The sequence below is a fragment of the Podarcis raffonei genome, chromosome 1, assembly GCF_027172205.1.
Source record: "Podarcis raffonei isolate rPodRaf1 chromosome 1, rPodRaf1.pri, whole genome shotgun sequence".
Classification (NCBI taxonomy): domain Eukaryota; kingdom Metazoa; phylum Chordata; class Lepidosauria; order Squamata; family Lacertidae; genus Podarcis; species Podarcis raffonei.
In genome coordinates this window covers 73,704,545-73,728,061 of record NC_070602.1, presented here as the reverse complement: position 1 = coordinate 73,728,061, position 23,517 = coordinate 73,704,545, and the positions used below count along the sequence as shown (strand labels likewise).

Sequence of the window (23,517 nt, the reverse complement as noted above, 5' to 3'; positions counted from 1 at the left end):
TCCCCGCCGCCGCCAGTCGACGACGATAATAATAACGAAGAAAGCACTACAGTTCCCAGAATGCATCGGGAAGGGAGGCTACGAGGAGGACGAGGCTAGTCACTGGGCCGCGTTTTAGGCGAGATGCCTTCTGGGATATGTAGTTCATCCGACGGGTATCTAGCGTAGGGTTCTACAGCGACCCGCCAGGCGATAAAGACTCCATGTCCCGGCGTGCGCAGGGAGGACGGCGCGGAATATGGCAGGCCGTGGCTGGAATTAGGCACAGCGGCGCCGCGGGTGAGGAGAAACGGAGGTGGGCTCTGCTCGCGGGGGAAGAAGTTGATGCGTTTGGCGGGACGGAGGTAGGAAGGTCTGTGGCGGGGAGGAGTTTTGAGGGCGGGAGAGACGCGCTGTTGTTTCTTTCCCCATCGCAGGTGCTGCTCATTCCACGCGGGAGGGAGAGGACTGGCGTGGGGGTGTCTAACGGCCCCGAAGACCCATCATATTGTTTCCCAAACTGACCACGGGGAGCCCCACTCGCTAATGGGCCTGTATCTGTTCCCTGGTTGCATTTATACCCTTCCCCACACGCGCCTTTTCATTTCACCCCCCACAACAACCCTGTGGGTTAGGCCGGAGAGGAAGTGGGCGGCCCAAGGTCACCCGGGGAGCCCCGTGACCGAGTGGGGGGATTCGAACCCAGGTCCCTCGTCTGTGACCATTACACACCACCCAACCAACCTGGTCGTCAGAGGTACGAGGCCTCTGGAGAATAGGACTGTTTATGGTTAATTGTCATTTTCCTCGATGAACTGCTTTGCTCTGCGCCGAAAGCCAGTAACTAGCAGTCTTCGGCCTTTTCTTTCTTTGGATAAATTTTTATTAGAATTTAAAAAGAGAGGTGCAAACATTATTATATCTTTTTTAATCCAAACTACAACGTTAATCTAGATAAAATCACAGATCCAGAGGAAAAGGAAGAGAGAGAAAGAAAGAAGTAGAGAGATAGAAGAAGGATTCTAAGATTTTTTAAAAGTTAAACTAAAGAACTCCTGATTCTTCATCTGTCAGCCATATACAGGGTGAGTCCTTTAAAAGAGGCCCGATGGATACAGAGTACACATGTTCCACAGGGCCTCTTTTAAAAAACTCACCCTGTATAAACATCATCCCACTCATCCACTCCAATATAACATCCAGCAGGACTATTTTCTTTAAATCAACATTATCTTCAGCCTTCAAACCCGAATGTCAATATTTCTTTTTCTTTTTCATGCGAAAAGTTTGTAAGAGGTTTCCAATCTTTAGTAAATGTTAAGTGTGACTTTTCTCTGATTAAACATGTCCATTTTGCCATCCCAGCTAAATTCAATAATTTTAAGTCATACTTGCCAAATAATGAATTCGGAGACTCAGGTCTATTCTCTTTTTAAACATGTGGGTGGTGGTAATAATTCTATTGTGAGCCACCTTAGATGAGGCTTCGACATGGGTTCTGACTGCCCCTGCTTGAAGACCCAAGATATAAATCAGTGATGATTGCTATACAGAGCTTTGGCTCAGTGGAATAGCACCTGCTTTTGCATGAAGAAGGGCCCAGTTTCAACACTTGGCATCTCCTGGTAGTGCGGGGAGAGAACCCTGTCTGAAATCCTAAACAGTCACTGCCAGTCAGTGTAGACAGTACTGAGCTTATATGGACCAATGGACTCGGTATAAGACAACTTCCTTTTTCTGTTTTTTATGGCAGCAAATTTCATAAGTTAACTATGCTCTGTATAAAGATGTGCATTTCTCTATTTGGCCTTCTTTGAATCTACGACCCATCAATTTCACTGGGTCACAAAGTGGGAGAGATTTCTTTCAATTTAGCCTCCCCTGGATTTCTACCCTCACCCTAAGACTGAGCTGCTGCACACATGAGTCTGCGCTTGCCTTGGTACTATATCCTCTCTTACCCAAGTATTGGGGCGAGAGATAGCAACTCTAGATGAAAGCACCTGAAAACATCAATAGCCCTGATATTTTGCATTTATATTGCACTTTGGAGTGTTCAAAGCACTTACAGATTTCTCATAACAGCCTTATAACATCTTTGGCCCTGTTCACAATAACTGTCAGTTAATATAGTTTTAACTTGCTCTTAACTCTTGTTTTGCATCCCTTGAAATTTATAAGTCGTTTGCTAATGCTCAGGGCAGGATGATTGCTATGTTTGGATTGAGAAAAAGCAATTTCTCCGTAGCTCATGTTGATTAGAGATGAGAGACTTGGGGAGGTGGGAATTGCCTTCTTTGTAACAAGTTACTTTCTTTATTTTCTGAAGCTTTTTCCTCTATCATATAACTCTCTGTAGGCTAGAGTGCGGGGAAGCTGTTTATTTATTTATTTTGGCTTTCCCACAGTTCAAATAACAGGGATCAAGATAGTATGGAAGATTCTGAAGGGGACTTGTCTATTCTGAGAGAAGCCATCCTGTTTGAATTGCATCCTAATCAGATCATTGCAAAGAACCTGTGAGTCTTTTCTTTCTGGAAATTATTTTTTCATTTTTCTATTTACTGCTAGTAAGAAACAGCCAAAAACTCCCTTTAGGGGGCAAAAGAAACCAGCCAGAATCCACATAATGTAGATATGTTTTGGGACATTTAAATTTGGCCCATTGGCTGTTAAATTAATGTAAGTTAGATTTGGTTCTGTTCTTCTGATACACCACAAATGACTTTTGGATAACAGGGTAGCTTATTTTAGTTGTTGTGACAATTTAAATGTTCTTACACATCTATGTAAGTTGCACATTGAAGTCCACTACCTGAATAGCTGCCTTGATGACCATATAAAATATGCAAAGATTCTGCTTTCCAGCCTTAAGAGAGGATTATTTGCAGATATTATTGTTAGTACAAGGCTAGAGGCCACACCTACCCAAACAGCAAGTACTATTAATGTACTATGAAATTTCAGCTCCACTTTATTTATTTGCGCTGATGATATGTCCAACCTCTTACTGCCAGGGTACAACATCTGAGAACCTTGGTGGCTTTAACTGACCCAGAGGATGGAATACTGTTTCAGACTCCAGATGGTGAGTGGCTAGTAGATTTATCCATGCCTGTTTACCGTCACCATAAAAGAGCTTTCTTCCTGTACAATTCTTCCCTTTTAGGGAATTGGTCACTGGAGACTAAGGAAAATGCTATTAAGGGCCACTGAATGAGCCTAGCACATGAATGGGTTGATGGGGGTGGGGGTGTCAGACTCGAGAGATAGAGCATGATAAATATATGATAAAACTCTGGTGTTTGACATGCACACAAAGTTACCATAGAAAATTCAATGAATCTGGAGCATCTAGTCCCTTTGTCATTTTTGTAAGGCATTTTAGGAACATATAAGAACAAAATATTGTTCTTGCTATATTCCAGAGTTGGATAGAAGTCTGACAGTACCACATCAATGCAGATAGTAATAAAAAGAAACTACTGAGTTACAAACCCAGTAGAAGGAATTCACTTTTTACAAAAGGAGAAAATGCCACTGTCGTGCTAAATAAGGTTTTCGTTTTCAAATGAGAAGCAAAATCTTGCGCAACTATTCAGGGACAGCGAAAATTTAGTACTACCAGACTCAAAATTGTATGTCACAGATTTTGTTAATTTGTAAGTATTAGCCTAGAAGAGATCACATTTCTCTGTCTTATGCAAGTGTTTCTTCCTTGCCTTATTTAAGACAGCTGATCTTTAGTGCCAGAAGACACTTTTGGCAGGAAGCTGCTGATGGATCATCTAATTTTTGCAAAATTATCAGTTAAAACTAGTGTTATATTCTGTAAATCTATGTTCTGGCCCACTACATGGAAAATTGCTCAGCTGGCAATTTCTGAAAGTATATTATTACCAGTGCTATGTGGATGAGAATACGCTGGTAGATTTAGTTAAACAATGAATGAATGACAAATGATTGTTTGTCTGTGTAGCATCCCATAAACGTAAAAGTGTTTTGACCTATTCAGGACTACAGAAGTACAGGATTTATTTTAGAGAATTTACTAATTGGCAGTGCTTAACACATTACAGTGTGGCTGGTTTATAAAAAACCAAAAGCAACTCCAGAACTGTTTTATCTGAGACAGTAGCTGAGATGGGCTTCTCCTGCTAATCCTTTTCTCCCTCCACCCCTTCCTTTGTATTGGATTTTTGTTTTTAGAGTTCTTGAAGTACATGAAGGGCAGGTGTCATGGTATGGTTTCCTTTTCACAGTTGAACTTCACTGGGGTTTTTTTCTTTTTGTTTCGTTTTTGTTCCAGGCTTTAAACTCCCCGGGCAGCTGGAAAACTTAATTGGCTGCAGCAAGGTCTAAGCCAAATTAGTATAAGCAAGCAACTGCCCAAATATGGGTGATGAAGGTGCAGGTGAACCCTTCATGGGTATAGTGGCTGGCGGGGCCGCCGATTACGAGGGTGTCCTTCCTTCAGACACAATTTCTCTGAGTGATTCAGATTCAGATGACTTTGGGTTTCCTGGCGATGCTGAAGTTGATACTGTATCTCCTGAGGAATCCCTTCCTTCAGATGATGTGGGTAGTAGATCAGATGAAAGCGGTGACCCTTTACACAGCAACCAAAAATCACCTGTGCAGCCATTTCACTTGAAAGGCATGAGTTCAAGCTTTTCCCAGCGCAGCCAGAGCATTTTTGACTGTCTGGAAGGGGCAGCCAAACGAGCAGTGCCCTCAATGGCTGAAGATAATGTGATTGATGGAAGATTTAAGCGTCCTCTGCCTCCTCCCAACATTTCAAGCAAGATTGCTGCAGAAAGCATTGGAAGACAAAGCAAGCCACCGCCAGCTCCTAAAAGTTCTCCAGCAGTTCCTGATTATGTTGCGCACCCAGAACGCTGGACCAAGTACAGCTTGGATGATGTTTCAGAGTCTAGTGATAAGACCAACAGATCAATTGCCATGGAGTTCCTGGAGGGCATGAAGACTAGAGGGGAACAGAGATCAGCATCTCCTGAAAGCTACACCCCATCCTTCAATCAGGATCCCTCCAGTTCTGGTGCTGGAAGGATTGTCTTTACCAAACCCACAAAAGTAGGCTCAGATAGGAAAAGAGCTGCCGCCAAGGAGGATGAAGAAGACAAGCTTAGTGATGCAAACAAAGAACCCAAAGAGAGCCCTCCAAAGAAGCCTAAGACCCAGAACAAGGAGGAGGGTGTACTAGACCCTTTAGATATAAAGGAAGCAGAGGATTGGAAACAACCAAAACTGGAGGAGTTAAGTGTTCAAAGAGGATCTGGTGTAGATTCTTCTCAGGCAGATGAAGAGACAGTGGTGGAGACCATGGGATTCCATGGTAGCAAGAAAAGGAATAGGAAGCATTTCCGACCCAAAGCCAGCAATGATGAAGAGGAGGAAGAGTCCTAAAGCTGGATAAATTATAGTGTTTTTAAAGAAGTGTTTCCCTAAAATTATTTTCTTCATTGTTTGCATGAGTTTTGGCTACTTGCTTGCTTTGTTTAGCATACTTGGAGCTGTGACTTAGATATATTTTAGCATTCCATTTACCGATTCCATGGTGTCCCTCTGTATTGTAGTATCAAAACTAGACAAAATTTTAGTTTGCAGTGGTGCAGAAATGTCTACAAATACTCTGCCTGTAAAGGATCATCTGGTTGTTGTTGTTTTTCACTTTTGGAACAAATCTTACAACTGCATACTCCTCCAGATTTTGTTGAGCTACTGTTTTGCTTAGCACTTTGTGTAAAATCTTTTGACTGATATCCCATCTCTGAGTACTGGCAAAACATGCCATGTGAATGAAGCCCAAGATGCATCCAGATATATTTGCTTGATCAAACAAAGGTTTAGTCCAAGCCCATACCTCTCCACACTGCCAATGAAAATAAAAGCACAGTAAGTAACAAGCCATATGCTGTAGAAGGACTGAAAATGGGAAGTGTCTACATGCTGTAAAATGCAGCATGGATGTTCCCTTGTTTCTATATAGCATGGTGCTTGATAGCAACAAATTAGGATCGTGGAAGCAAAGCTTGCAGGGAACATGCACACATTTTTTAAAAGCTAGAAAAGACAGAGCCAACGACCAGAATAAGACTTCATTGGATTATGAAATATGAAGAACGATCTCAGGACTGAATATCCACTACTTCCGTCCTTTGCAACTGTGATGCTTCCATCTGCATATCCAAGAGCTGCTCCCTAAAGTAAAGTGATTTCATAACAAATTAACTGGATTTGTTTGGGAATTAAAGGACTTAAAACGGACTCTTTAACAGACCTACTATGTGATCGTTTTCATATTATCCTTGGTGTCAATAAAAATTTTAATTGCTGCTTTTTTTGTCCAAAGGTATGTGTGTTAGCAACTGGTGATGCTTGTCAAGACTTGACAGGTATATTTTCCCCTACCTTCTCCCTCCAGCAACAGCTCTCTTCCACCCTGTTATCTCTGTCCATTCATCCACAAGCTGCTTCAACCTATTACAAGCTGTAGCAGCAGTTATTAATCTGTTCTTTGGTGGTTGTAGTGGAATCAAATTGGTTAGGCTCACCTTGGGATGCTGTGACGGAAAAAGAGCTTTTCCTATCTCTCATTGTTTTGGGCCCCTGACAAATTTCCCTCACTCTTGACTGCTGGTTCAGACACAGGAGTATCTGATAAGGAGGAGAAAGGTAGCCATTTAAATTGCACAAAACCACATTAAGGCCATCACGCAATCACTTAATGAAAATATGTTTGTTTTTAAAAATCACATATATACCGTATTTTTTGCACCATAACACTCACTTTTTTCCTCCTAGAAAGTAAGGGGAAATGTCTGTGCATGTTATGGAGGGAGTGCTTACGGGTGGCATGCCTACGGATTTTCCTGCTCTAAAAACTACGTGCGTGTTATGGTCGGGTGCGTGTTATAGAGCGAAAAATACGGTAATGGTTTGCACCTGAACTCCAGCCACTCAGAGAGCCAGTGTCTGGAATGGGGCTTAGAATGTTGGGAGAGCTGGGTTCAAATGCGCACCAAACCCAAACAGTCCTATTGGGTGACCTTTAACCAAGCATGCAGCCTAACCTACTTCCCAGGGTTATGAGGATAAAAAGGAGTCTCATATGCTCTGGTAAGGGCAGGATCACAGGTATGCAGCTGCCTCACTGTGCAAAGCTGCATCTACCCCAGCTGGCTAATTAGGTCCACAGACTTTAGGCTCCTCACTACTGGTCTAGGGAGCCTTTTCTTCCAGCATATTTCATTTATTTTTATTTCATCAAATTTATACACCACTTGATTGTTTAAAAAAGCACAAAAAAACCCTCAAAGCCGTTTACAAAATAAAGCAATAAAATTATATGAAAAATTAACAGTAATTTAAAACATTTGAAGAGTTAAAATAACAACAAACCAAAAAAATAAGACTCACATCAACTTTCTTAGCGTCTGGGTAAGATGATAAATTAAAAGTAGTTGACAAATTAATAGTATTTATAAGCTGAATCTTCCCAACTTTAAAAATGTAATGTGGCAACCATAAGCCAGCCAAGTAATATCTTGCAGCGCAACGATGCTGAGATTTCAATATGTCTCTAAGGAAAGGAGCTTCAGAACTTTTATTATTTCAGTCTGCAAGATGGGAGCGATCTGCATGAATGTTTCTCGCCTGCATTTTATTTTTCTCCCTTATGAGCTACTGAAGTGGCTTTGCAGAGCAAGCTAACTGTAATCATGAAGCATTGTCATTTCCAGCATCACCTTACACTTTGGTGCTTAATTTATGACACATCTGCATGCTTTAACGTTTTACACATCTGTGTTTTTGAAAAAGCACCAGATCTCATTTTGCTGGATCTCTTGGTCAGCACTTCAGGGGGGTAACAGCTAGCTTCCACCTAGCGCCACCCTGCCCAACACACACACACACTGCAGTGTGTCCACACCCACCCACCCATCTTATTCTAGTGGCAACTTCCAATGACCTCAGACATGTTTGGGAAATGTAGAATTCTGAAAAAAGTTGGTCTGCTTCAATGCTGACTAGGTGCTTGTGTCCTACTTACGTCAATCAACTTGCAGCTGCAACTCAAAACAAGTAGCTGTATTCCATGGAGGGAGACATTTTGTCATCTAACAATATGGCATTCAGCATATGCATGTGACATTATATCCTGGACATGTTTTTGGAATAGTCCTTCACATGGAAAGATGTACCCTTTTAAGTGAACATTAATTTTTCTAAACTGTCACAATGGCTAAACTCTGGATTTCTTTATCTGATGGCCCAGTGAGCGGTAGCTTCTGAGGTCCTATTTATTTACTATTAAGAAGTCCATGCTCTTTCAGAACCATCAGATGTAGGTCCCTTGTGGCCAGACAAAGTGCTTTCACCCCCAAAAGGTGAGTTAAGGTGCATTTTCTGCATTGTTCACCGGGCGTGGGAATGAGATAAGGTCATTTTTTCCCCTTTAGCAGGCATAATAGCTGCATCACTATCAGAAATAACAGCAAATGAAGCACTTTCTGATTATTGCATCTCTATGCTGGGAAGACTTACCTGCTTGCAAGCAAATGCTAAAGGTAAAATAACAATGCCAGATTATTGTGGCAACCTTGCCTGCCCTTGTGACTGCAGTAGGGTTTAAGAGAGCTTGTTCAGTAATAGTGTTTTACTACTGCCAGTAGTAAAGACTGTTGTTGCAGGTGGTAGAACCTTGCTGGGAAGAATCTTCTAAAGCAGCTCTGTTTTACAGGCAAACCTGATGATCCATTTTTTTAATGGCAGTTGTGATAACATGGAAGCTTAAAGCTGCGGCTTTACAACCATAGTGCTATTTTCCTCAATAGTACAGAGATCTGTCAAAGTAGCATATTGGTTTATTTGCAAATTAATACTCTGCATCATAATTGGATTTTTTAACTAGTTTCCTTCAAGAAGGAAAAAGTATGTGCAGAATGTATTTTGTACATATGCTGATTACTGTTGCTAAGAAGGTTTGGAATGGTCTGGCATGAGTGGTTTATTTGCATGGCATAAATTAGAACAGCAGCACAAGTTTAAATATCGGACTGCTGAGAAGGTGATAGATTATTGGAAGCAATCAGTCAGCATTTATAAGGCTAATAAATTGGATGCAATGCTTCTCCATAGGCTATTTATATGTTTGGTATGGAACACAGAGTAGTACTCGGCCATCAAAAGAAAAACCCCTTTAGGTAATTGAAGACCATGCTGAATATGTCAAAAAGTCGATCAAAAACACAGAAAAATGTTTGATCTGCTGCAAGTAGCGTTAGTTATCGATGTACATCATGTCATCTTCAAGCTGATGGGTGTCTTCTCCAGCTTCATTGCCTTCTGGTGCAGGCATTTGATTTGTGCCTGTGGTTATGAAACCTGTGGAGGTTTTTGAAGTAAAAACACTGGTTAATATGAGCAGGTATGAGAGTTGTTTTAGGCCAGACAGTTTTACTAAATATCTGCAGATCTATTTCCTTATAATCCCTTTCATCCATCGTATCTGGGTTTTCTTTTAAAAGAAGGGGGGAAATCATTGAGAGGGTTTTCTTACATTTTGTGCCTATTAGAACTCCACCACCAAACATCCATATACTACCGTATGTCTTATTTGTTTCAGTTGGGCAGATTGATTGGGCTGTAGCAGCAAGAAGAGGATAAAATATTGCAGCACCTTAAAGACTCATCAGATTTATTGTAGCATAGGTTTTCATGGATTAGAGCCTACTGCATCGGATGCATGAAAGGACTGTCCTAGTTTTGCACACAGACCAGGATGGGGAAAAGTTTTGGGGGAAACAATAATGAAATGCAGAGGTGGAGTAAGGCCTGACATTTTTCTTGTAGTTACAGGTAGGTAGCTGTGTTGGTCTACTGTAGTAGAAACATAATAAAAAATAAAAAAATTCCTTCCAGTAGCACCTTAGAGACCAACTACGTTTGTTATTGGGATGAGCTTTTGTGTTCATGCACACTTCTTCAGATACACTGAAACAGATGTCACCAGACCCTTATATATAGTGAGAGGTGGGGAGGGGTATTACTCAGAAGGGTGGTGGGAATGGGTGATTGGCTGATAGGTGTAAACCTGTTGACAACTGTTAACGACTGCAATTGGTCTTACAGGAAAAAGAAAGGGGTGAGATGGCTAAAAATAGCTTTATCATGTATAATGAAATAAGAATCCAATGTCTCTATTCAGAGCAGGTCTCTCCATGGTTTTAAGTTTTGTAATAAGTTGCAATTCAGCCACTTCTCTTTCCAGTCTATGCCAAGTTAACACCTGTAGTTATTTTATGAAGCAAAGGTTTCTTTCCGGTTGATGGTGTTAAAATAAGCATAACTAGGAAGATAGCATCTTTGGTTACTGCTGCTGTGACTGGGTCACTTGCATAAATGCAAGCTTTGCATAGAAATGTCACAGACTTTCCTGGACTCTTGCGTTTCCTGGCCTTTGGCTTCACTGTCTAGAATTATTCTTCCTCTGTAGTGTCTGGTGTGCCAAGTAATGATAAGACCAACGAATATTTTCTTTTCAGCAGCCTAACATGGCTTCCCCTCTGGAATTTGTCACTATGGAAGGCACTGTATTTAGCCAGATGAAGTAGAAATCCATTAATCTCACAAAGATGCACATTAATCTCATGAAGAGACAGAACAGACATTTTTCTATCCAAGGGCAAACAGTTAGATACAATGACCTAATGCATAAGCAAGGGCTTCTCTGTTAGCTTTGGAACCAGCGTATACTTGCATCCCTCAATGCATGTGGAAAGCAGCTGTCAACTTAATGGAGTCCACAAAGCTGAGGGAGCTGAAAAGCAGACTGTATGCTTTGAGTGCTTATCTTCACAACTGAGCATTTTGATCTGTACTGCTCAAACTGATTCCAGGGTATAAAGCTCCAGTGGAAATATTAAGCATCATGACAGGTTCAAGCATGAATCTCTCTCTCTCTCTCTCTCTCTCTCTCTCTCTCTCTCTCTCACACACACACACACACACACACACACACACACATATATCCCAGGTCTGGAACTTGGAAAGCGCATGATGCAGCAACCTTGCTGAAAGTCTGGGTTTGGTTAGTGCCTGGGCAGGAGACTGCCAAGGAACCCCATGTTCACCACCTTGAGTTCAGTGGAAGAAAAAGTACCTTAAGTAATCTCTGTAATTTTTAACAACAAACACTTTTTGATAAATTGTGTGGGCTGTTTAGGGAAGCTTTTAATGTTTAATAGATTATTGTATTTTAATATTCTGTTGGAAGCCGCCCAGAGTGGCTGAGGAAACCCAGCCAGGTGGGCGGGGTATAAATAATAAATTGTTGTTGTTGGGTATAAATAAATTGTTGTTGTTGTTATTTTCTACTTAGCCTTTTACTGCTGATTTTTCTCTTTAAAAAATGTTTTACTTTTGTTTATTTACTTTCAGAATCATTCTCTGCACCTTACTCACGTGTGTAGTTCATAGGTTGTCTGTTCAAAAAGAAGCTGTTGTTGCTTAAGGTGTCTGCCATTGAGGAAAGGGTAACTGTGCAGTAGGAGATCTACAAAAGAAATGGTTTTGGTATCACCACATCTTCCATTACCATTCAAAATGACACACTGGCGTTGCAATCCTAAAGAGATCTGGCAGATTTGCTTGCGATTTGAATACATTTTTAAAGCACAAATTAATCAGCTAAAGCATAGCTTCACAGTTGCATTTTTAGCTCTGCTGCTGGTGAGGACCTTGTCTCTAATCTACATTCAGCCAATGACTTATGGACCTTGGTCTTAGGTGCCATTTGAATGAATAATATTGAAGGCAACTTGCTGTATCTGCACTTCTAGTTTAGTAGGGATGTGAAGGGCGAGGGAAATCCTTGCTAAGGTTCAGAATCCAAACTTTAGACCATAGATAGACAATGAAGGCAAGATAAAACTGTACTGAAAAGTTTCCTCACTAAAGTGGGAAAATTAAGAACTCTTGACTGTCTGATGGACAAAAATACCAGTTTGAATGGCAGGGTGCCTGATCTCTACATTATCTGATCAATAAATGTAATCATTATAATTTATGTCATTTAAAGATAGGTTAACAAATTCATATTAGCATATAGGGAGGAATTTCTTGACCAGATATTAGTTAATCAACAAATCAATTCTATTTTGTCCAAATAAGCTGAGACATATTATCCTGTCTATACAATGCTTTGTAAGCAGATTTTGGAAAGAATTGTGCAATTAAATCCATGCTAAAAAAAATCTATAGCTATACCCTGCATGAACAAAAGCATAGCTGAAACACAAGAAAAAGCATTCTTACTTGTGATTCCAAAGATCTAAGCCGTTTCTCTTGGTCTTTCAGACCATTAAAGTACTTTGAAAGATTGTTCACCCTGTTTTGAGGGGGGATGAAAATCAAAACGGTGAGCAAAGAGTTAGGCACTAGAGGAGTTTAGACATTTTATTGGATCAAACATGGATTAGACTCCAGTACACGGCTGGGACAGTGGCCATTGGGTCTGTTGCAAAGGATTCAGTCCAGTGAAAGTATGTTGAGAGTTAAGTCCTTCTATAATGTAACAGTTAAATTGTGTAAATAGAAAGGGCAGTGGGATTGAATCTACCTTCCTTCCCCCCGGCCCCAAACTGGCTCACACCTGCCTATACTGACTCTGTTTTTCTACCTGCAATTCTTGCTCCCCATTTCTTGAGCAAGTGTGCAAATTGTGGTCATTGGTGTAGGTTCATACAGCTGAGATTTCAATGCAACCCTTGCTAAGTTGCAACTCTGTAGGCTTTCATCTGCTCCCATCGGTGATTCTGTGGCAGAATACATCCTCTCTGCTTTACAGAAGCGTCATGAGATTTGGACAGCAAATGGCTTGAATGCATGCTGTGTTCCTCTAGTTCCCATGCAAAATCTGTTTTCTAAGTAATTGTGCCCTGAGTAATTTGGAATGCTTTGGTTACCCACTTAACATAGGGAAGGAACTGCTTATCTTCTGTCTCAGAACCAAACTAGGCACTCACATGACTAAATATGCATGGACTGGTTTATAAAGCAGGAATGGTTTTGTTTGTTTGTTTTTAATTTAAATGGAGTGGGGTGGACTTCTAGGGCTGGAGTCAATCTCGGGAGAACATTTTCAGACAGTGTAGCTCAGGGAGACAAGAGTGGCTTTCACTTCCTCTAGAGATGGCTGAATTTGTCAATTTTGGGTTCTCTCAGTTTCTCATCATTCAGTTCCAAATTTAAGCCCTTGTAAAAATGAATCAGCATTTTAATGCAGATTTCTCTTAATATACACTTTTTTCTGCAATGCAATTTCCCCTAATATAATGCTTTTTTGTATGTTCATTTGCAAGAATGTCTGCATTTTAGGCACTTTGCCCTAGTATGTGCATCTTTCTACACATTGCTTGGCTGGAGAATTTCATTTCAAAATTTGGAGAAGTGCAGGTGTTGAAGCATGATTCTGTTTCAGTTCATGCATTGTTATGGAAAATGAGTATTAGACAGGTTTGCCTTTAACCTGAACTGAATCATTTTTCTCTTCCTTCCCTAAGTTCCTCTTTCCATTCACTGATAGAAAGTAAACTCCACCCATTCAGCTTTATAACGAAATCAATGTTCACATGTTTAATAAACACAGACACAAAAGTCTGGTTTGGCCCTCAGTTAGCATCAAAACAGAGATTTGGAAGTCTCCATCCGTAGATACGCACTTGTCTGACATTTTCTTTAGCCTTTCTTCACTGCTTTCTTTCTTCTTTGTTTCCAGATTTGCCAGGTAGTTTTCTTTTTGTAGCATCTCCCACATTATGATTTTTTGATCCAGACCTCCTGGCAGATCTCTTTCTATAGTAAAAGAAACAAAACAGCACAATGTGATTAAGTATGAGGGTTGGGGAACGCCAACCTGTGTGATAGAAGAAAGGAAGTTCAGAGCCCAGTGAATCAGATTTTCCATGCAAAAAAAAATTATTGCTGTTCATTTATACTTAGTTCAAGACTAGAAAATCGTGAATAAGTCAGAAAGGTTTGTGTTGACTCCAAGAGCTCCTTCACATGCACACTTGATATGACTGGAGCTGTGAGAGGTAATAGCTGCAATCATCTACAGTATTAGAATGGATCCGTGAGACCACTGCAGATAAAAGCATGCCCATTCCCCCATTCTTAAATATTCAAAATCAAACTTCTAGAATGCTAAAAAAAATATTAAATTATTGAAGACAGAGCTGTAGTTTCTAACGCTGAGTGCTATCTTCTTCAGTAATCTGTATCCTTTAAAAAATATTAGTAACTCGTCATTAATTATTTAGAAAGAACATTTAATTGCTATTGCACAAAATTGATTTTTTTGAAAGCAGCTTTAGTCAGAAGTGAGCAGAACTATTGTATCAGTTCACATTGCTTAAAAGGTAATGTTTTTTAATGGAGGCAGCGCACATACAGTGGTACCTTGCAAGACGAATGCCTCGGAAGACGAAAAACTCGCAAGACGAAAGAGTTTTTCGTTTTTTGAGTTGCTTCGCAAGACAAATTTCCCTATGGGCTTGCTTCGCAAGACGAAACGTCTTGCAAGTTTGTTTCCTTTTTCTTAAAACCGCTTGAAGAGGTGCAGTTGCGACTTGACCGTGCTTCGCAAGACGAAAAATTCGCAAGACGAAAAAACTCGCAGAACGAATTAATTTCGTCTTGCGAGGCACCACTGTACTTGTTTGAGAATCATCCTGCATGTGTGGACCCTCGGATTGTGCTGAACATCTTACCATTACCTCTCTACAGCTTACCCAGATGCTCCTTTTTGTGCTCTGTCTTTTTAAAGATCCGTCTAAGAAACAGCTTAATGTGGTCAATAATGATGAAGGGAGGGGCAAATGCAGGTCGGCCATGGTATTCCACAATCAAGTTGTAACGCTGAAATTTCCAGAAGATGTCTGCATTTCCCTGAACAACCTGGAAAGTGTAACTTGAACAGGGAGGGGGGAGAATCACACCAATAAAATCTCATGTTTATTTCTTTAAGCCATTTACATACCGCTTAATCACCAAAGTTTCTAACGATGCACATGAAGGTGACAAAAATATATCGTAGGATAAAATCAAGCAAAATTAGTCCAAGACAGAAAACTTTCCCTATGATACCCTGCTGATGCTGGAATAGAAAGCTTTTTGGCAAGAATGTGAAGCTTAGCAAGGAGGTGCCTGGTCTAATCTCAGCCAGGAAGGTGTTCCACAGAATTGCTTCCAAAATACAGAATGCACAGCTTCTGGTGTATATAAGCAGTCCATCTGAGCCATGATGGAACATTAACAGAGACTCTTCCAAAGATCCCAGTAATTGGGCAGGCATATAAGGCGGAGTTGGAAGCAACAAAGAACTGTCTCCCAATGTTGCATGAACCAGCTCTTAAAAATAATAATAATTCCACAACCATTATTTAGGGGCTTTTAAAATAGCATCTTTCCAAATGTGTTGCGTACCTACATTCACATTTGGAAACAACTCATTTAAAGCACCTACATAGATTACTTTAGCCTGTATTTAATGCTGCTGTTTTTGGTTGGCTGTCCCTCAGCTTTACAATAGGCAAGCCTTTGACTTTTATTCCACCATGTACACACATGGGGAGGTGCAAAATGTGTGCAGTCTTATTAAGACTATAAAATGTGCCAATTTAAAATATTTAAGGTTTGGATTGGATCCAGACTTGCCCTTTCATATATGGAAGGTTTTCTTCCCTTCTTGGGAGGGGCCAAGAAGCTGTGGGGGCTCCCTGCTGGGTTTCCGCACTCCATCCCCCAGAGCCACCTGCCAGAGCAGGTTTTCAGGGAGGGGAAACGGTGGACCATAGAAGAAATGTGGAATTGATGAAAAGGTCCTTCTTCAGCAGGAAAGTCCCATAGGTGTTCTGCCCATAGGTTGCCTGAACCCATTGTCTTCAGATGTATTAAAATCTTATCAAATCTTTATAGAATAATAGTGTTGATGTTTATCCATACTGGGCCCTGATGTATTAGACCCTTTATATGCACGTAGCGAAGAGAAAGCTTCCCCTCTCCCACCTGTTCTAAATAATTTGTGTATATTTAATTGAATTCTGCAGTAGAAATGAAGATATTGCTTTCTTTGTCATGTTCTGGCTATAGTTGGAAAAAGCAATTACGTTTTCCAGCCCATTCTGAAGTAAATCAGCTGAAACCCATTTTAAATGGCTTGTGAATCACACTGACTGTATTAACAATTCTCCTGCTGAGAAAGTTGGGTGCCTCTAAGTTCCAATGAAATCAATGGCAATTAAGCACATCATTTAATATGCCAATGGGGCTCTGGTGTTTTTCTGGATTGCACTCGTTATGTGGAAAAGGAAGACAGTCATGACTGTCCATGTCTATGCTGTTATTGTTCGTGCATTTAATCAGCGATTGTTGTATGCGCTTCCCTCTTTTTATAACAGGCAGGAAAAAAATACTTGCCTGAACATGGCAATCAAGAGATTCATAAGCAGTACATTTGTAACCAGCAGGAAAATGACTAAGAGGACTATGACAAGCCAGTTGGCATAGGCATTTGGGCACGACGATGCATTATCTGTCAGGTTTGCCATTGGGCTCGGTGTGCAGTTTTCAAAGTTCATGCGAGATGCTGTAGTGGATTGAAAACAAAGCAATTGTCACTTTGGGAAGCTACTGATTGTTAGACCTGTTAATTGCTGAGGCCCTTCTCTTTCTGCTCTTCAGATAAGCAGAATTTTGTTTTGTTTTGTTTTTTGCAATTTCACATCTTCAGTACCATGAGGTGTGCTTGATTTTGCATTGTTGCATAATTAGGATACTGGATTATCTTAACGATTAGCAGAACAAGCATTACAAATATAGTTGACACAAACACAGACACACACACACAGTGACAGAAATGACATATCTATATAACGCAAATCTCTATTATTTTTACTATTATTAATTATTCGTCCTTCACCCTAAAGTCCCAGGGTGGGTTACAACATTAAAACACAGTATTAAAACAGTTTAAAGCAAAAGGAGAGGGGAGTTCATGACATGTGGCAGCATTAGGTTTGAGAACAAAATTTGTTTAAAATAGTCTGGCCTGCTCCTTGGCCTTGAACATCACTGTAATGTGCAGAAATCAGAAGGCAGAACTTTTCAGACTAGAGGTAAACATTTCCACCCGCCGATGTGCACTCATAAAGGCAAATCTACAGTACTGCTCAGCTTTAGTGGGAACATTATTATCATTAATATTTATTAAATCTTGCCCATGGGAACCCAAAGCAACTTACAAGCAAGCAAACAAACAAAAATCCACATTACAACCAAGGAAGAAAAGAAATATATTAAAAACATCCCACCCACTACTAAAAGGCCACGGGTATTTAAAGGCCAAAGGTCTGGTTATAGGGGAGAGTTTTTGCCCGGTACCTAAAGATACACAATGATGGTACTAGGTGAGCCTTCCTGCGGAGAGCATTCCACAAATGAGGAGCCAGTACAGAAAAGGCCCATTCTTGTGTTGCCACCCTCCAGATTTATTGTGGAGGGGAGCACACAAAGAAGGGCCTCAGATGGTGATCTCGGGAACATTTGTGGAGCAAGAGTACAGCAGTGCTTGGGGGCCATGCTAATTGTAGAAACAATGGCATGGTTTCATGCAAGTCTAAAACAACAGCAACAATAGGTATTTTAATTCCTTAACCTTACAGTCTATTTCATCCAGCGGAATCTGTCCAAATATGTGAAGATAGGGGCGGTAGAGCACCCTTCTGAAGATCCATTCTGCTCGACTGTCATCAGGATGGAGCAAGGCTTGTGTGGTCACGCCATAGGCAATGAGCCATACACTCAGGAAAAAAAGGAAGAAGAAAACATCCTTCATCTGTAAAAGGAATACATAGTCTGAAACCAAGACATAGATTAGGAATGTACAAAGGAGATAATTAAGGGACTGAGATTGTCTTCTTGACAGGACTTCTCATTTCTTTACGGAACCAAGGCCTAGGCCTGTAGGGAGGGCAATTTTGTGCTACATGTATGCCATAATAATACAGTGAAATGTCAGTTAAATGGTAGGAAGTCATACCAAACTGCACCCAAGCAGTTGAGCAAGGTTTCTTTCTTGCTGTTTAATTCAGTCCATGTCATTAGAGTACTTTATTACTATTACAGGCATGGGGAACCTCCCCCAGCAGGATTTCAGTGTCTCTTTGAGAATGTGCAGAGTGCCTTTCACGTTTTACTGTGTAATCACAAGTCCACGCACACACTCATGGTTGCTTGACCACTTACATTCCACTCAGGTAAAGACTACATGCCCTACATGCAGATTTCACTATACCCGCCAACATTTCTCTGATGAAAATAGTGCTATCCAGAAGGCCTGGGTTTGTTCCTTTGTTTTAGGAAATACTGTACATCATTGGTTTTCATGTCCATGTGAAATCTTGTACTTACCATTCTCTCCACAATGATGATCTTTGGGCCCAGTTGCTTATGGATGGCAAAAATATGAATCAGTCTGAGAGTGAACACCATAAAATCAATAGCAAGAACTGTGCGGCCATCTTGAAAGGTTGAATTAAACATTCTGGGGTTAAAAGAGAAAATATGAGTCGACTCCCTTAGATCTATTTCATTAACTTTGCTTATGGAACACTGTATATCATACATACATGGTACCACACATATGAAGCTCTCAAAACCACAAACCTGCAGGTAACTCCAACAATGAAGAAAAAGATGGCCACCATATCACACTTGTTCCAATTATCTTCTACATACAACTTGATTTTTTTCATTAAATTCATATCTTCATCAGTGAAAAAGCTCTGTAAGTTAACAGCATTTATCATTTAGTATAATGTTACACACTTCCATGTCCCATCATTAACAGCATTCCAAAAGTAATTTGAATTAGAAATGTCAACAAGAATGTTGTTGTGTTGAGTGAAATTACCTTTACTTCATGGCGCTATAGATCTTAATAGCTAACAGTGCATCTTTAATGGGCACCAATGGCTGGTGGGGACTTAGCTATAGCACAAGCTGCCTGCTTGAGCAAATGGTAGAGGGAAACAATTTGACTGATAGAACGTGGCCAGTAAAAGAGGAAGAAGATTTTTGTTGTGCACAAATGTGTCTATTGCACATGTGAATTCCCAGCCTCAACCTGTAAGATCTAGCAGGGTAGCTGAGAGCCATAATGTAGGTGACCCACCTGTCGGATTTCTTCCAAGACCAACGTAAAAACCCAAAAGTAAAGTACAATCTCCTGGATGGATGGGCCCTTTGGTGGGGGTGGTTTAAAATCCACTAAGAGGACATAGGCAAACAGAAGGAGGAAGGCAAAGTACATGATAACATTCCCCATAAATACTGTGACAGGAGCGGTCCAGAATTTTTTCCATCGTGTAAACACAAATGTTGCACATGCTATATTTTCAGAAGCAATTTGGGTTTCTAATTGGGCGTCTCCCCTGAAGAAAAGAAAGAAAATACTGTTTTGTTTGCATTTCTGAGCAGTGGTCTGTAAAGCAATTTTATAGCTTGTGTCAGATTCACAGACTAAGGCAGCAGTCCTATGCTCAATTACCTGGGAGTAAGCCCCATAGAATTCAACTGAACTTACTTCTGAATAGATATGTATACAATTGAAATGTGATTGTCTTCAGTTTCCAGTCCAAGGAGATCCTGAAAATTCTCTTTCCCCAAACTATTCAATAAACATTAAGGGTGGTAGTCAACTGAGTTTTACTTAGAGTAGAGCCTTTGAAATTAATGAGCATGCCTAAGGGCCATTAATTTCAATGGGCCTACTTTCAGTAAAACTTAGCTGACTACCACCCTTAGTTACTAGAGTGTAGCTATTGAGACAACGTGCTTCTATTGTGTTTTGTTATTTAAACTTCTACAGCTCCAAACTCCGATAGAGGAAATTAATATGTAATGTTTATTTATTCTCTGTCTCATCAAAGCAAGAATAATATTCAATACAACTTTGGAAAGACAAGTTAATGAAATCCTGGCTTTGTTGAAATTAACTCTGCATCTCCCATTGACTCCAGTGATAGAATAAACTATTCCCCCCCCCCCGCCCCGAGACTCATACAGAAACAACTTTATATTATTTCAGGGACAAGTTAATGTGATCCACCCATCAAGTACAATACACAGCATCACAATGGCTCCACCTCCGTGGGAATAATCTGTCAACTAAATGATTGCAAGTTGATTTTGCATATCTGTGGAAAGTGGTTTTCTATGATCTGCACTAAACTGCCCGTCAGTTATCATACTGCAGAGCATAACTATTCTTTATCTCTAGCATTTTTAACCCTGCTCCAGCTGAAGATGGTATCTGTAGCGTGGTTTGTAGTTCAATAAAAAAGGAGACTCTGCACTCAGCCTTACAGGCTTGTAATCTGAGGCACCAGATCTTAAAGTCAGCCCAGCTAGGATGGATTTTTTAATTTTAAGATCCTCAAGGCAATTTCTCAATCTTGGTTGAGGGCTGCAAGTGCACAGCTGCTGCTAGAGTATTGATAAATATCATTATAATGTTCACGCTATTATAATGTAGGGCCAAGTACTGTGCATGGTCATCCCAAACCCCGTCTGCTCTCCCCCCCCCTTTTTAAAGTCACATTCTCTGTACTCACCAGAGAGGAGACAAGGATTTCTTCACTTGATGCAGATTACCAGATTTGTTTCATCATAGCAGCACCCACCGCCCCGCTTCAACTCCTATTCAATTAAGCTTTCATCTTAACATGGATGTCTCAAATGTACACACCTCAGCTTAACAGCGGCTTACATTTTCAAATCAGATGGAAGCTGGTGTGATTGGAGACACATCAAAGACGAGTATTCCTCGAGAAACTGCAGGATACATGCGGCTTGTGCCTAATGTCTTGTGTACATGGCTTCAGACACCAGCAGCAGGAATCAAAGGTAAGACGTGCACAGCCTTAACTTGTGGACCTCACCTCTGTGGACCTCAGTTCAATCGCCAAGAAGTGTTCTCTTTCGTTACTCTGTTTTGAAGCTTCCAAATAACATTACATTGCAATCTTACCTATCTACTTCCTTGGGGAAAAGCAATGTCCTTTCAGAATCCGGGCTGTCAAGGTCTTTGCATGATTCTGGCTCCTGGGCTGATTGTGTTTCCTCACTGCAAAGGAATTGATTTACTGAAAGATATTGGAAAGCAGTTTTTCACTCCTGAGGTGAGGGGAGACTTTCAGTGCTGAGCTAAGCTTAATACATCAAGCTAAGGTAGCATAAACCACTTGCAATTGTCCTTTGGTCATTGGGGGGGGGGAGATAGCAGGGTCATGCGCAGCATACCTGCTCCTGATCTCCACATGTTCAACTGAAGATCACTACAGAGGCTATATTAGGATCTCTCTCTAGGTGTTCCTTTGGTTCCCCTCCACATGCACTCAAAGAAGGATTTCTGTGATCTTCTGGCTGTCACTTATCTTAGAGATGATTCTCCTCCACCCCATAAGATGGAGTTTAAAGTGTTAAAAAGGGGCAGGGATTCTGTGGCTCTCCATATGTTGTTGGACTACAACTCCCATCATCCCTGCCCATTGGCCATGTTGCCTGGCACTAATCAGAGTCGTGATCCATCAACATCTGGAGGGCTACAGTTTCCTCATCCCTGGGAGAAATTAATAAAATGCAATGTATTTCTCTAACATTTAGAAGTGACAGTTGACTATTTTGTATGAATTTCTGATTTGAATGCTGTAATATTTAGGAAGGTTGGCTTTCCAATAAGACACAAAATTATCCTACTGGAAAGCCTGTCCCCTTAGTTTCATTTGAATACTTCTGATATAGTTAATAAGTAACTAAACTGAATCTACTCAGAGGCAGAGACATAGGAGACCTTACTCAGAATCCAGTTAAAACTCCAGCCTAGTGTCATAAATGTTGTGTCTTTCCTTCATTTGTTTTGGTTTAAGTGAGTTTGTGGATCAGACTGAAATAGGTTCTAGAATCTAGATATTTACAAAAGAGAAGGAGATGAGGCCAGGAGCTGATGGACATTGATAGATGAGAATGTACAAGCAATTGAGATAATGTCTGGTCTGGCACCTAGTATGCTGTTAAGAGTGAAAAACAGACACTGATAGCCTAAGAATCTGCACGAAGTATCCATCATTCTTCCATTTGGGCAGAATAATCGTACTTCTGAGATATGGGATTTGAAAACAGTTGCCACCCTTTTTCTCCATGGTAGAGACTTAAAAAGTAGCATGACATGCAGATATTAAACTGGTGCAACTTCCTACATGATCACATCTGCATTCAAGAAAGAGATTTAAGGTGCTTCCAGTGTTTTCCAGTGTCTACACTATGCCAGTCTACTTCTGCTCCCAATTTAATCTGGGTTTACTCTTTCTGTGGAAAACCCAATACTTCTTTTTAAAACTGCTGCCAGTGACCAGCTTGTGATACCTGAATGACCTGTTTGCAGTATTCAGGCCCTGTCTGGGAGAATCCTCACTAGCTGAACTTCTGCCTGTCATTCTGCTTTCAGATTAAAGAAGGAAAATTTTCTGTCACCACTATTTGTTGTCAAATACAACCTGTTTCCCACTATCTCTTCTTCCCATGCAAAAGGTCCCTATGGTTCTTACCTGAACGATATCAAATTTGTATAGATCAGGAAAGGGCACCCAAATCCACAGATCAGCTTCAGGATTGGGGTGGATGTTGACATATCTCCCCACCAAATCTTTGTTAGAAATGCCTGGAATTTAGGACAAAAAGATACAGCGTTGAGACGATACAATGAGTATACAAGTAAATACCACTACCCAGATATCGTTGGACTAAAACTCCAATCAACCCCTGCCAGCAAGGCAAGCAGTCAGGGGTCCAACAACATCTGAAGAGCTACAGGTTCCCCACCCCTTACTGAACATAACACCAGAACAAAAACCAGAATTCCAATGACCCCCCTTAAATTAGAAAATTTTCTTGGGCCACGCTTAACTTCTGGTTTCATCGACTCAGAGGAGGATATTCTTCTCACTCTCTTGTTCCCAACTTTGAATCATCATGGGTAACATCTTTCAAAGAGGACCACCCTTGGAGTTTACTCACCTGCACCCCATCGTGAGCAAAGAAAGACTTGGTATCTGCTTCTGTAGCCAAGTGGAGACAAGTCGTTTTGCTCCAGTACCGGTTCCTCCTCACCAACAAAGCAAAAGCTCGGTCTTCACTATTGTGGTAGCATTCGCTGAACAATTCTGCCAAGGGGGGGTGGTGATAGGTGTGCAGGTGCAAGAAAAGAGAATGATACATAGAGAAAGCTAGACATATTCATATGTATGCGTTTTAAGTACTAGAGATGTTTATGCAGAAAAAAATGAGAGAATCCTTATATGCGTTTGTCTTGTTTATACAACTTTCAGTTCTGCTTTAACTGCAGAGATGCATTTGGAAAGTGATGGTGTTTGATACTTTATGACCCCCACCCTC

The 23,517-nt window shown here is 40.7% G+C and overlaps 2 protein-coding genes across 6 annotated transcripts in view; one reads left to right on the top strand and one right to left on the bottom strand.

Moving 5' to 3' along the window:
* Positions 1–181: 181 nt before the first annotated feature.
* On the top strand, positions 182–6,335 carry TSSC4 (tumor suppressing subtransferable candidate 4). Of its 5 annotated transcripts, none has more exons than XM_053393794.1 (4): positions 182–279; positions 2,388–2,498; positions 2,997–3,067; positions 4,289–6,335. In XM_053393794.1, the coding sequence occupies exon 4, from the start codon at positions 4,375–4,377 to the stop codon at positions 5,404–5,406; it is 1,032 nt and encodes a 343-aa protein (XP_053249769.1). In that variant the 5' UTR covers positions 182–279; positions 2,388–2,498; positions 2,997–3,067; positions 4,289–4,374; the 3' UTR covers positions 5,407–6,335. The 5 variants fall into 5 exon arrangements, with proteins under 5 accessions (XP_053249769.1, XP_053249762.1, XP_053249744.1 ...); XM_053393787.1 differs by having other exon boundaries at positions 193–295; XM_053393769.1 differs by having other exon boundaries at positions 219–344.
* Positions 6,336–7,380: 1,045 nt separating this feature from the next.
* The window catches only part of TRPM5 (transient receptor potential cation channel subfamily M member 5), a 36,861-nt gene continuing 20,724 nt past the window's right edge, over positions 7,381–23,517 (bottom strand). The window contains exons 13-25 of the mRNA XM_053402238.1: positions 23,140–23,285; positions 22,671–22,783; positions 21,095–21,190; positions 19,238–19,496; positions 18,730–18,848; positions 18,475–18,607; positions 17,725–17,899; positions 16,483–16,651; positions 14,796–14,974; positions 13,725–13,857; positions 12,319–12,391; positions 11,467–11,557; positions 7,381–9,387 (exon numbers count right to left, since the gene is read on the bottom strand). Of these exons, the coding sequence (XP_053258213.1) occupies positions 9,284–9,387; positions 11,467–11,557; positions 12,319–12,391; positions 13,725–13,857; positions 14,796–14,974; positions 16,483–16,651; positions 17,725–17,899; positions 18,475–18,607; positions 18,730–18,848; positions 19,238–19,496; positions 21,095–21,190; positions 22,671–22,783; positions 23,140–23,285 (1,790 nt within the window). The 3' untranslated portion in view covers positions 7,381–9,283. The remainder of the gene's footprint in view (positions 9,388–11,466; positions 11,558–12,318; positions 12,392–13,724; positions 13,858–14,795; positions 14,975–16,482; positions 16,652–17,724; positions 17,900–18,474; positions 18,608–18,729; positions 18,849–19,237; positions 19,497–21,094; positions 21,191–22,670; positions 22,784–23,139; positions 23,286–23,517) is intronic.

What these genes read in the sequence shown, in the direction of transcription:
- TSSC4 (XM_053393794.1), top strand. Translation starts at nt 4,375, where the DNA reads ATGGGTGATGAAGGTGCAGGTGAACCCTTCATGGGTATAGTGGCTGGC.